At 39.9% G+C, this 12,441-nt stretch overlaps 2 protein-coding genes across 3 annotated transcripts; both read right to left on the bottom strand.

Annotated features, from left to right (window-relative positions):
* Positions 1–461: 461 nt before the first annotated feature.
* On the bottom strand, positions 462–7,632 carry pyroxd1 (pyridine nucleotide-disulphide oxidoreductase domain 1). 2 transcript variants are annotated; one of them, XM_022749430.1, is made up of 13 exons: positions 7,299–7,632; positions 7,084–7,164; positions 6,705–6,824; positions 6,093–6,221; positions 5,129–5,202; positions 4,674–4,870; positions 4,449–4,546; positions 4,190–4,292; positions 3,961–4,073; positions 3,402–3,524; positions 2,563–2,700; positions 2,278–2,367; positions 462–1,779 (listed from the first exon to the last, which is right to left on the bottom strand). In XM_022749430.1, the coding sequence occupies exons 1-13, from the start codon at positions 7,374–7,376 to the stop codon at positions 1,621–1,623; spliced, it is 1,503 nt and encodes a 500-aa protein (XP_022605151.1). In that variant the 5' UTR covers positions 7,377–7,632; the 3' UTR covers positions 462–1,620. The 2 variants fall into 2 exon arrangements, with proteins under 2 accessions (XP_022605151.1, XP_022605150.1); XM_022749429.1 differs by having other exon boundaries at positions 464–1,779; positions 3,961–4,076.
* Positions 7,633–11,490: 3,858 nt separating this feature from the next.
* Positions 11,491–12,441, bottom strand: iapp (islet amyloid polypeptide). The gene is made up of 3 exons (XM_022749772.1): positions 12,362–12,441; positions 11,763–11,903; positions 11,491–11,665 (listed from the first exon to the last, which is right to left on the bottom strand). Exons 1-3 carry the CDS (start codon positions 12,439–12,441, stop codon positions 11,491–11,493), a joined length of 396 nt encoding a protein of 131 aa, XP_022605493.1.

Raw genomic sequence — 12,441 nt, 5'->3', positions numbered from 1 at the left:
ACAGACAGTGGAAGAACATGCAATTCTGGTTTTGTATGCTCATCACCATCACCATGGTTTGTCCTATATATAGACAATAGTACAACTTGCAAAACTAGCTGAGGAACAGCTATGCCCCCCCCCCCCCCCCCCCCCATGCAAGAGGCTTAGCCCCTCTAAATATATAAACACATTATATCAATGGTGACACCCATGGTGTATTTCCATCTTGACTGTAAGACATTTTGTGCAAAGTGCTTTCTACAATTCATACCAGATCTGACTTTTTGCTTTGTAACATACTACATATAAAACAGTGCATGGGATCTCATTGCACCAACTGTCCTGCCCTCTATTCTGAAAGACTCCGTAGCTAACAGGGATTTGAAATTTATCTTCATACATGTGCCGGTCAGTTCAGTGTTGACTCACCCTGTAAACGGTGCAACCCCCCAGTGCATTCAGCCAGCCAGCAAGCCATTTCCTGGTTGCCACTGGTGCAGCTCCAGTTTAGCTGAATGGAGACGGTCATCTCTCTCACAGAGGGAGACTTTATCAGCAGCTCTTAAGGAAAATGAGTGCTTTTTAATTCCCATTTATTACTCGTATTTCTCATAAGTCTCTTCTGGAGAATCATGACTTGTTTCCCCATTTGTAAATTAGGAAAAAGAATTGGAACATGTCCCCATTCACCCCTCATGGCTTGGAGGCTTGTCACACAGTTATTGTTGCCTTACACACATTTTACATAATGCTCAGTGAGTAAAAACACAAGGCTGCCATATCAACGTTTACAAGACAATGTCAGCAGCTAAATTAAAGTGGGCAGGTTCTTGTAGGTGAACCACTGACCCAAAAAACACAAATCTATCAAATAAAAATCAATAAGTAGAAATGGGAGGTTTGCTTCTTTTATAAATTCCCCTTGTGTACATAACTTTTTCCACTTCACTTCTAAAGTTTCTTGTCCTCACAAAAGTGGATTTTCAAATAGCAACATCCCCAAGAGCAACATATCCTAGGAACAATAGACAGCATTATACCAGCCTGAGAATCTATTGTTGTAATGCCTTCTGAGGCACAGGAGGAGCTGTAGTTGCTGTTTAGGTTGAAATTTGAGTCACAAAGACAACATAGCAACAAGGCTTTTCCTTTTTTTTTTTTTACTAGCAAGTATCACTGAAAATTTCCCATAATGTTCTGCGTAAAAAAAATGTTTGCCTATCAAAACAGTGGGTCATGTTGGCGGTTATTGTTTTTCATATTCACCCAGAACTCTTACAATGTCAAGTGATAGATTTGCATTCATGCTAAACGTAAATGAAAAAAGCCTTTTCTAAACATAACACTCAAGTACTACTTTAGCATACTTGGTTTTGAAAATAATTTAATTTAAAACAAATACATAGTCTTAAATTTAAAGGTGTGTATGGACAAAGATAACCTCTCTATGTTCTTGTCATCGCCAAAAAAATATCTACCACATCCATTAGCTTGAACATGATAGAATGCAGGACTCCTCCCCATGCCTTTAGACATCACCTTCAGGCATGATTTCCTCATCAATGCTGTCTACCTTGCATGACTTTTTGAGGTTGTACTGCTGGACGTTCTCCAAAGTCCCAATCATAGGTCCGGTGCTCAGTCAAAGTAGTCCTCTATATCAATGTTGGGGTTGAGCAGCTCCTCTCCGTACGGTGTCAGATCCATCTGGTTGAGGATTAGGTTCTCAAAGGTCTCCTCCAGGTCTGTTTCGCCGATCAGCACCGCTCCCACCATCCTACCTCCGCTGAGAACGACCTGGAACAAAAATCGAGGAGTAATATGTGAGAAAACCAAGCTAAGCTAAATTAGAAGGAAGGATTGCCCCTGCTGGTGATGTACAAGCAAAGACATCTTCTCTTTTATCTCCACAATTTTAGCAAATTACCAACTGATCAAAAGTCTGAAGTTCCTTTGCTCTGGACTCAAATCTGGCATTAGATCATACACACATAGAAGAACAGTCCCCTTCACACACTGACAAACATTTAAAAAATGCATCACATGGCATATTTTCCAGATGCCACTGGCACTACGAGAATGGCTTACAGCGTCCAAAGCACTTGAGGTTTTGATACTGTCTACAAATAAATCACAGTCACTAAGTTTGTGTGCAGAATAACAAATGTTTTGTACATCTGAGTGAATCAGTTTTGGGTTATGAGCCACCAGTAAAAATAGAATGACATTGTTGAAATCTTTAATTCTGCTCTAATTCTCATTCTGTAAAGTATTCTGTATTCTGTCAAGTATCACCTTGACATACTCCCGGCCTTTGGTGCAGCGCACCAGCAGCTCGTGGTCAGGCCCCAGCCCCTGCCCATTAAACTTTCCCAGCAGAACCACCTGTGGAATGACCAGAAGACAGGAAGTTGTTTAAATGCAGTGTGAGTAAGCACAGAGAGACAGAGAACACTATGTGGCACTGTGAAATGACCTTGAGGATTCTTGGAAGTAATGGAAAACAATTATAATTTGCATGGTAGATGATTAACACACTAGTTATTAAACATCACTCGTCTGCAGTAAAACGTCACGCACCTTGTAGTTGAAGAATTTGGTGATATGTGAGAAGAGCTCGAAGCAGAAGTCCAGTTCTATTGGTTCCGACAGGACGTGTGCCGCCATGCAGCGGCCTGCGTACCAGCCCATCTGACGGGCCTGGGTCCACAGGCGCATCTGCGCACGCACACACACATGCACACACGCGCACACGCAATGTAAGCTTTAAATTCATGACAGAAAAATAACACTTTTTTACGCCTTTCAGCTTCCAAATGCACCCTTCTAACTCCCTGACCAGTCTGTCACTGACAGAAGGACACGCAGTACATGAAATGTACTTTTGAGTCTCTTCTGATTGCACACAGAACACATCAGGCCCAGTTGTTGACAGGACAAAATAAGTTATAATTTCGTATACCATATGTTCAGAAGTGTGTTTCTATACCAATACCTTATCCTGCTGTGTGTAAATTCAAGGACAGACTCATTAACTGGTGTCAAGGATCACAAGTTTGTCCTTCAGCTTTAGTAAATGGTTAACAGCTCATGTATTTAATTATTGAGGATGGTTATTATTATTACTTGCTTTTAGTAAGTTACATTTGTAGAGCTGTTATACTTATGTAAGAAAATTAAATTAAACAAAATTGAATTCAAAGTGAATTGTGAGCAGTATGTGAGAACTGATGAAGCACATAATCATTGCTTTGGTGAAATAATTGAAACTGATCAGACGTGGAAGTTGATATAATCTTGTCTGAAGCCAGTTGCCCCTCCCTATGTTCTCCTTTGTAATACAGTTTCTAAAGATGCAAAGCCAGAGGAGAAAATGGCGTTCTCTCCAGATTAATGCAACGATTTGTCAGTTAGTTTACCTGCTGCCACAGCGGGCTGTGTTCCCAGCATGCAGTGCACACATCTCCTGCAGCATAGACGTCCAACTCTGATGTCATCATGTGGTCATCTACCCGCAGGCCGCCATCATCTGCTCGTGCAAACTTCCCACATACAAACAAAAGTAATGATCATTATTAAAGGCCAATAAATGATTCATATTTTCTGTTCTGCTAATTTTGATAATGTGGTTTTATGGTGGAAAATCTTAGCAGAGGCTGAAGGCCACAGTGATGAAAGCTCACCTGTCCTTCAGTGACATCTAGAGGCTCTAAAGCCCAATTGCTGAGAATTTTACATGACTGCGTCTGTTTTACTATTTACCAACGGTTTACTCTTTGAGTTCAACCATCACTAGCAGAGGTGGACAGGGATTATCTTTACATGGCACTGGTGCATCTTGATATCTGCTGGTCAGACATGTCACTGTATATTTAGCAGTAATGCATCTAATTCAAAATAACTATGCTCCCAATGTTTGATCACCCCCCGGCAGACTCACAGTAATCGGTTATTTTGCATGTGGATGAGTTTTCTTACATTGTTGCCATGGAGAAATGGCTCAGTGTTTGGCACGACACCAGTGGCGCTGACAACAAAATCACAGCCAAATGTCTTGCCATTGGTCAGCTGGATGTAAACTGGCCAGGATCCTACTGAGAGGGAAGAAAAGTTTAAGGAATGAAAAGGTGGAGGAAAAAAAAAAAAAAAACGAAGGGAGAAAATGAAAAATTAGACGACAAGTCCGAGCAGCAAATCTAGCTCTCACCATTCTCAGGTCTGAGTGTTTGCTGTTGGGAATCGAGCAGCTCCTCCGAGGTGAAGATCTTTTCCACCTCACACTGGTATTCCACTGAAACTCTGCGGGACACCTGAGCACACGCCAGATGAGAGAAGAGACTCAGGAGAACAGGAACGGAAGGTCAACACAGATACAGATTTCCTGGCAGCAGGTATTTCTAACACAAACAAGACTTCTCAAGCTGACCTCCATGCTTAAGGTAACAACGGTGCACGCACTATCTCACCTGTTCCGCTCCTCGGAGAGCTATTCCTTCATGCCAGTCTGGACCGAGGGCACTACCAGGCTCTGTAGGACCAGAATTGCGCCCTCGAGAATTTCTATCTGGGAGTGGACAGACACATTGCACAGCTCAGTTATGTCTGCATTAAAATAAAATGAGAGCATGATGATCCAGGGACAGATTCCACTGCAGCATAAGAGAAGATGAAATAAACTCCAAGATGAAGACCTGCAGTGAAGGTCTGTGACGCTCCAGCTGCTGGTTCCTCTGTGGTGTAGCGAGGCCTCTTACAGGGAGCAGCTCTCTCCGGTTTGTCAGCCTCCAGTGACGGGATGAGGAACTGGGCCGCTCCTGCATCAAAAAACGTATTTCCTATGGCCTTGTCCTTCACAGCCCAGATCACCTCACAGCCTTCCACCTCATACCTGCACAGTGCACATTTATTACCACTGAATGAATGACTGGACAGTGTAAATAATCTCATATAATAATAATCTCATTGAGCAGGCATGTAAGATGATATGAAGGGGTTTCATACAGTATAGGCTTAATGCTCTTCAGTCAAAAAAACATTTTAATTTTGATTAAAAAAAATATGAGTCAAAGAAATAAGAGCAAAATCCACACTGTCTTAAACAGTGACCCTTCTTAAGTGAAATTTTCTTTGGCTATAGTTTACTCACACTAATTCCAAGGCAATTCCACCATTTCCAACAACAACAATTCTCTTTGCTTTGGATAACCGTTTCTGAAACTCCTGAAAAACAAACACAAGAAATCTGATGAGCATCAATATAGAGTAGATCTTTTTAAAACCTCTGACCTGAAGGTTATGTTTTCAGTCCAACTTTTTTGGCTGTTTTGTTTGTAAATTAGTACACAGTATCTTAAAAACTAGCATACGGGCTGCAAGTTAGGCAACAGGGAAGGAAAGGAAAGGAAAGGAAAAACAATAGATCTTATGTCCAGGATCCAGGATTTTTCTGACATCACTAAGTGAGGCCTTTTGGAACATTTAAACTCACTAGTCACTATATTAGTTACACCTTTACAATCTACTTCATACAAGAGCTGTGCAATAAATTCTACCTTTATCAAAGGTATGATCAGCTTTTGGTGACATTGTCGTGAATGTGTAAATTCAATTAGTAGTCTGGGCATAGTTAAAGGTGGTGTTGTAATGAACTACACTATATAGAGATGTGTTTTGAAATCTTTGTTCTTCTAATTTACATATATGAATTTTAGAAACACCTCTCAATATAATGCAGCCCAGTACAACATTACCACTACCAAGATACTGTTGTAACTGCAGTAGCTGGATACACTCTTTGTACACAAAGCAAGGGTCTGGTACACTAGTTATTTATTCTGTGCATATCTGGCTAAAATTTAAATACAAAAGGTTGAAAGAACCCAAGGTAGCAGTTTCTCCGTCTGTTGTAGTTTGAGAGACTGTTTCCCCGAAGAAAGAAAAAAATTGGTATATGACACATTTCAAAAACAAAATATAATTGGAGGATGTGCTTTTTCTTTGGGTATATGGTTTCTTGCTACTGTAAGAAATTCTTAATAGTTCAGTGTCTTCAGGAATTTCGGACCGCCATATCAATGACAACACAAACATCCAGAGGGATGGGGTCGTACCTGGGCACTGTCTGTGTCCCGTATCCCCAGTACATAAGGGTTTTCCTGGGTTAGGAGCTTTGGTCTGCCCCCGCTGCAGAGACACAGCTTCTCATAACCAAAAACCCGGCCATCTGCAGTTTCCACAGACTGAGAAGAGAAAGTAGAAATCATGGGAAATAGTGATTCATTTTAACACCAAGTTTTAATTACATACCTATTACATTGTATTTAAACTGCATGATGTAACCACATGTCCACAAGGTGGCAATAGTAGACAGATGGTAGTCACCAAAAAGCCTGTGTTGAAATGTAATGCAAGGAATCACTGTACACAGTCACAGTGACACACAAACAGCTAATTGAGAATTAAAGCATATATGGCTTTTGCTTCAGTCGCTTACAGCTGTTACATACAGTGGGGTCCAAAAGTCTGAGAAAGTGGTCTCTGACTTATGGACCCCACTGTATGTATTTTAACAGGCAGTCCAAATTACTTATTATATCCAGATTACCAAACCAGAAATAGTATGCCATTCTCTATAAACGCAGAATTAACATACAATTCTCCTTCTTTATACACATCATTACAGTCTATCAATTTATATTACCGTCAGCAAAACAGCTACTTACATGTGATTGTGTGTGAAGTGATTTGACAGCAGAGTGGATGACAGTCAGGTTGGGAAATTTCTCCTCCAAAACACTGGATGGTCGCTCCTCTACATCAAACTCTTCCAGCACCTTTGACACCTTCTCAAAAATGACAAAGGAAAATGATGAAGGATTTGATTCCTGCCACACATTTAGAGCAACTTGATAAAGACAGTCTAGTGTTTGTCAAATGAACATGAATACAGATATCATTCCCATTAAAAGCAAAACAAGTTCTTGCTCCTCTGTGTGGCAATTTTTAATTATTTGGTGGCTCACTTCAAATACATGAGTGCATACAGAGCGTGAGACTCAGTGGAAAACAAAGCCACAATATCACCTTCATCATCACTCTAACCTGTTTATAGTTGGTCACTGCCTTGATATGGGGACCTGCTGTGATCAGAGCCACCTCAGCTGAAGGAATCTGGGATGACAGCTGTCAACAAAGATTAAGATTTATGTTAAGTAGCTACATTACATGCATCACAGTAGTAGAGCCTCTGTATCTAGGTTAATAAATACATTTATTTTTATGTAGAGCTAACATATTCTTTATCAGCTAATTTTCACCTGCTCAACACATGTCACACCCGCGATACCACCTCCAACGATCACAAACCTAAACGTTTTCTCCACTTTATGTGCCATTCTTTTTACACGATGCTAAGCTAACTGGTTACGCTATTTCGCTAACACTAGGTGCCGTACATTTTCCGACGGCAAAAACACTCTGTCACTCTGTCGCTGATAAACATTTAAGACCCAGCTAGTTACTGGTACGGGTCAAAATACTTATGGCAAATTCTTGTGATGGCTAACCGGCCAAATGTTTCTAAAGCACATGAGCCCGAGGAGTGTGGTAAAGTAACTTCCGTGTTTACAAATAACTACGGCAAGCAGCAGGAAAAGTTTTTTAAGCGCATGCACCGAGGGTCCCGCGCTTCAAGTGTTTAATTAATCGCAACGCACGTTTGTTTTGACACTTAGTGTCAGTACTTACAAGACTATCCCATAGTGACGATAATATAACAAGTGGAGGTGTGTAATTAATATGTCAGTTCACTCTGGACTAAAAGGCACGTACAGGGTAGTAGCTATGATTCAGGTGGGAAGTGGAAACATTTAATACGAAGGTTTTCCCCTCAGTGATGTTGTCCACAGTAGGTGCACACCAACAAACCGCAAGGTATACCATAAATAGCCTATTCTGTCTTATTATAATGGGTTGTTAGTCATGTAGGTTAAAGATGTAAATGCACAGCCCTGTAGCTTCATTGCCTGCTCCTCATGTTGATGCTCTTTTGATTGTGTGTCAATGTGTTAGGTAAGACTAAAGGTAGGCTATTAGATGTCTCTATTAGATATGTGGTGGTTGTATTTTAATTATTATTTTATTACCATAGTTTGCAGTACATCAAACAAAAGTATTGACTGTAGTCCTCAATTCATTTAGAATAGGTACAAAACAAGAAAACAGTAGCTACAGTTATATAAAGATAAATATGTAGGCTACAACATATTATGTAAGAGTCAAACTATTGTTTCCAAGGTCAAGAATGAACTCATTCAAAATGTAATGTGGTTTTTAGTGGACAATTGTCAAAATTTTCCCTACATTTAATTTAATTTGTCACTACTGCGGAACAAACTGGACTTCCCAACATTCAATTTCTGCCCCACGTGTGCAAGGCTGGTGCGTCTCCTAATTTTTAATAATGTAAAAGGCAACATTGTTTTTCACATATCAGCAGTGCTAGTTAAAGTTAGTCTTTTCCCTCTGTACTCACACTACTTACATAAACTTATGAGTATTTAGAAGCCCAGTCTTTTTTTTAATGTCATATCAAAGCAAGATTTAAAATGTCATAATTGTCACATCGATTAAAAAAAAAAACAACCTTCTGTGTTAGTCAATAATAATTGAAAATGATGTTACAACCAATGCAAACAGAATCAGAATCAACCTTATTGGCCAAATATGCTGAATACATGCAGTTTTCTAATCTGAATGGATAATGTATAAACAGAGGCTGTTTATGTGCATGCATGGATGGGCAGAGTGTATGTACAGTATATACAGTATGTTTGAGTAAGATACTGTAAAAAGATATTTACATGCTGCTGTCAACATCACAAAACATTTTTAACCTTAATTGTTGTCTATAGTGTTAGTCCCTGTGTTAAAAGGCCTGTAAATCCTTTTAGCAGAGAGAGCAGGTTACAGGTCCTTTGTTTTGAATTTTGGTGGCAGGATGACCTTCTTGTTTATTTTTGGATCACAATGGTACCTTTAATGTCAGAGATTTACGCAGCCTCCGGGTCATGAATCAGACCTCAAAATTCCATCAAAACATTCATCAACCGTCATTACTGCAGTGATAAACAACTCACCACCAGATAACACCTGAAGTACAGTGCCATTTGTGATTTTAAATGAAATAATCAACAGATCTTGACACGATCCCCATTCTCTGTCAGGGTGTTTGGCGGATAATGGCTGCATTGTTTTTGGATTCATCAGCAAAAGCCTGCACTTGTTCTATTTTTGAAAAACCTTTTATGCCAGTGTTAACCATGCATGGGAGTATTGATGTCAGTGTCTGAGACGATCGGGTCACTGGTAATCAAACGTGGGTTAATGCTGTGCGTCATACTTCCCCTCTTGATTTTCATTAGGTTACCCTGAATAACCCCTGCAGGAAGACAACACATGACTGTGTGGAATACACTGAGATCACAAATCTGCCATGAAATGGAATTTGGTGTTGGTGGTGATGCAAATGGTGTTTGTTTTTTTAAAATCGACTGCATTCAATGTATGCAACATAATTTTTCATTTTATTTATGTTTTTGTGAATGCATTTCAAGAGTTTATGGACCGCTTGACCATATTATTGAAACCATGCTGCTTCTGAGATTAATCAAGCTATTTTTACTTACTACTGAAATCCAAGCCAGTGTCACAAATTGCCCATTAAATTGTTTGCATAATGCATTGATTAGCTACTTGCAGCACACTACACGTATACAGGAGCTGTAAGAGGAACCTTGGAACTCTTGAAGTTGACAGCCTCCATTAGTGATCACATTTGGGATTACAGTTAACCTGACTATATGTATTGGACTGTAAATGCTAATGGTTTTAATGAAGTAGAGGTATTTCTGTTTCTGTCCTTGCTTTTCTGCTGAAGCGGGAAGAACAGGAGTTGGGAAAAGGGTGATAGGCATATATTTCTGTGCACCAATCAGGGTTTAGCAATATTGCCGTTAGATGGTTAAATCTGCCAAAACCTCACCTACCCAGTCCTGGTGAAGGAGATTATATAGTAAATGATATTGAATAAGGGTATTTTTGAGTACTAATTATTCAGCCATTTATAAAGAAACCCTAAAAGATTTGCAGTTTTAGGGACTATAAATCACACACTTTCAGTCTAAAGGGAATCCTGTAAAAGTTATTACTGAGGAAAGTAAAATATTCGAAACAGAGATAGGAGGTATTTTGCTGTATGCCAATACAGGTGGGGAAAATTTGAGAACAGGAACATTATTTGATGAGCAAGTGAGTGTAGCATCATGGACGTATCATTATATCTTTATACATTATTATAATACATCCATGGTGTAGCATCCAGTCTACCATGAAGTATAGTGCTTCTCAGAGAGCATATTATAACCTCTTGTGTTGTACACGCAACACTGGCTGAAGCTCTTGGCAAGACTGGTAAATAAACAGCTGTTAATGCTAATACTGGCTACGTAGTAATATCAAAATGTACAAATAGCTGCTTTAAAGAATCAACCGCTTAAACTCACACATTATAGCCTTTATCTTTTGTTTAAGCTGTACAAAAAGGAGCTGAACGTGTGTCAGACTGGCGCCTGTAACTTCCTGGCTAGCTGTTTCCCGCTGTTATGCTAACCTAAGCTAACCAACTGCTCATAGGCATATTTCCCTAACTTATCCCTTTGAAATAATATTAATGTCGTACGTTCCCAGGCAATGACTCAAGCATTCAGTAATGGTTTCTAGCACTAAACATGTAGTTTTACTGCGCCGTGGCAACTCCCTGCAATTGACATTATAGTATCTGGTTACTGACCGTAGCTTCTAAATCTGATTCAGTGGATGTTTAGAGACAAATTATGAAGCTGTGTAAAGCTGTGTGAAACAAAGAGTGATTGAAAAGAATCACCATTTTATTTTCAACTATGTGTGGGACAGGGATAAGCAAGTTTGGAGCTGATACCGAAAGTAAAATACTTGTGATTGTTTTAATGGACAACTCCTTAAGTATTACATGTGATGTAACTCGTCAAACAGATGTTAATAGCTCACAGCTCCCACATGCAGCTGTCATGATATGCAATAACGTGGCTTAAAACACATGGATATTTTTTCTTTACAATTTTATTATCAAAGCAACAGATGATGACATTTATTTCATATGGCTTTACATCTGTTTTTCTTTTATTTATTTATTGTTTGATTAATTACTTTTATGTATTTCTATATTCACATCATGACATTGTGGAACATTATTAACAGAGCCACAGCACACACAGATCCAGAAAAACATACACTGACTTTGATGGTTTAAATTAAAGGCACTGTTTCTTAAAATGAACAAGAAGACTCTTTTCTTAATCATCACCATCACTGTCGTCATTATTAACGTCAATCTCACAATCATTGTTACATAAGATGACTGGTTATATCATCAGAGCACTGGGAGTGCTGGTGGAGTTGCCACAGTCGGTACTAGAGAGGCAGATAGCTGGAAGGCTGCAGTAGGTCCCTCTTGCCGTAGGTGGCAGATCCCACGTTGGTCGGTGCGTAGACAGTACCAATAGTGTTACTGGAGCGGACCAAGAAGTCTGCTAGCCTTTGGGTGACACAGGTGGCTGTGTTGCACTTTCTCTTCTGTATGTTGTGGCTGGGAAGACAAGAGAAAAGCACGCAAAGTGAGCAATGTTAGACACTCTATTCATAGCCATGATAGCATGTTTTGCATGTCATGTAAGTTCTGCTACCTGTCCATAGGTGTGAGCCCCCGTTGCAGCCGTGTACCCATGAGGTTGAGGAATGGGTTAGAGACTAGCCCGGGTGCTAACCAGCCCTCGCTGTCTAAGAGAGCACTTTCCTGCTCGCTGGATGAGCTGGGACTGAAGTACCTGAATCACAGAGAGAAAAGGCCCCAACCATTTCACACTGATAGCTGATGATACCCTCTTCAGAACATCCTCTAGTGCCAAGAGCAAGAAGGAGAAGTGGCCACTTAGCTCCCCACGAGATGCACAATGAAGCACTTTCATACAGACAAGCACAATCGGCCTCCACCTCCAGAGTTATACATCAGTGACCTACTGCTCCTCATACAGAACAGCCCTTATTACTCGCACACTATCCATAATATTCAGATGCTTTTCTGCTGAACTCAGGTTAAACTGCTATATTGGTTTTCTGGTTGTTACAATACCATTTGAGCAACTACAAATTCTACTGGTGTCTGATCTGACATGATCAGTAGTTCAACTATTAATCAAACTTGCAAAATTTAATACATATATGTACTGTAAATATCGCCAGTTACACCAAAGAGATCATTGCTTCTTGTAATATATTCATTTACCTGTTGCTTGGGGCAGTGGTGACACAGTGCAGCAACACAAGCAGCATGAGAAGAAGCACAGGCACCTTCAGGTGATACAT

The sequence above is a fragment of the Seriola dumerili genome, unplaced genomic scaffold (genome assembly GCF_002260705.1).
Source record: "Seriola dumerili isolate Sdu_G_001 unplaced genomic scaffold, Sdu_1.0 BDQW01000138.1, whole genome shotgun sequence".
Classification (NCBI taxonomy): Eukaryota; Metazoa; Chordata; class Actinopteri; order Carangiformes; family Carangidae; genus Seriola; species Seriola dumerili.
This window is presented reverse-complemented; position numbering and strand designations above follow the sequence as displayed.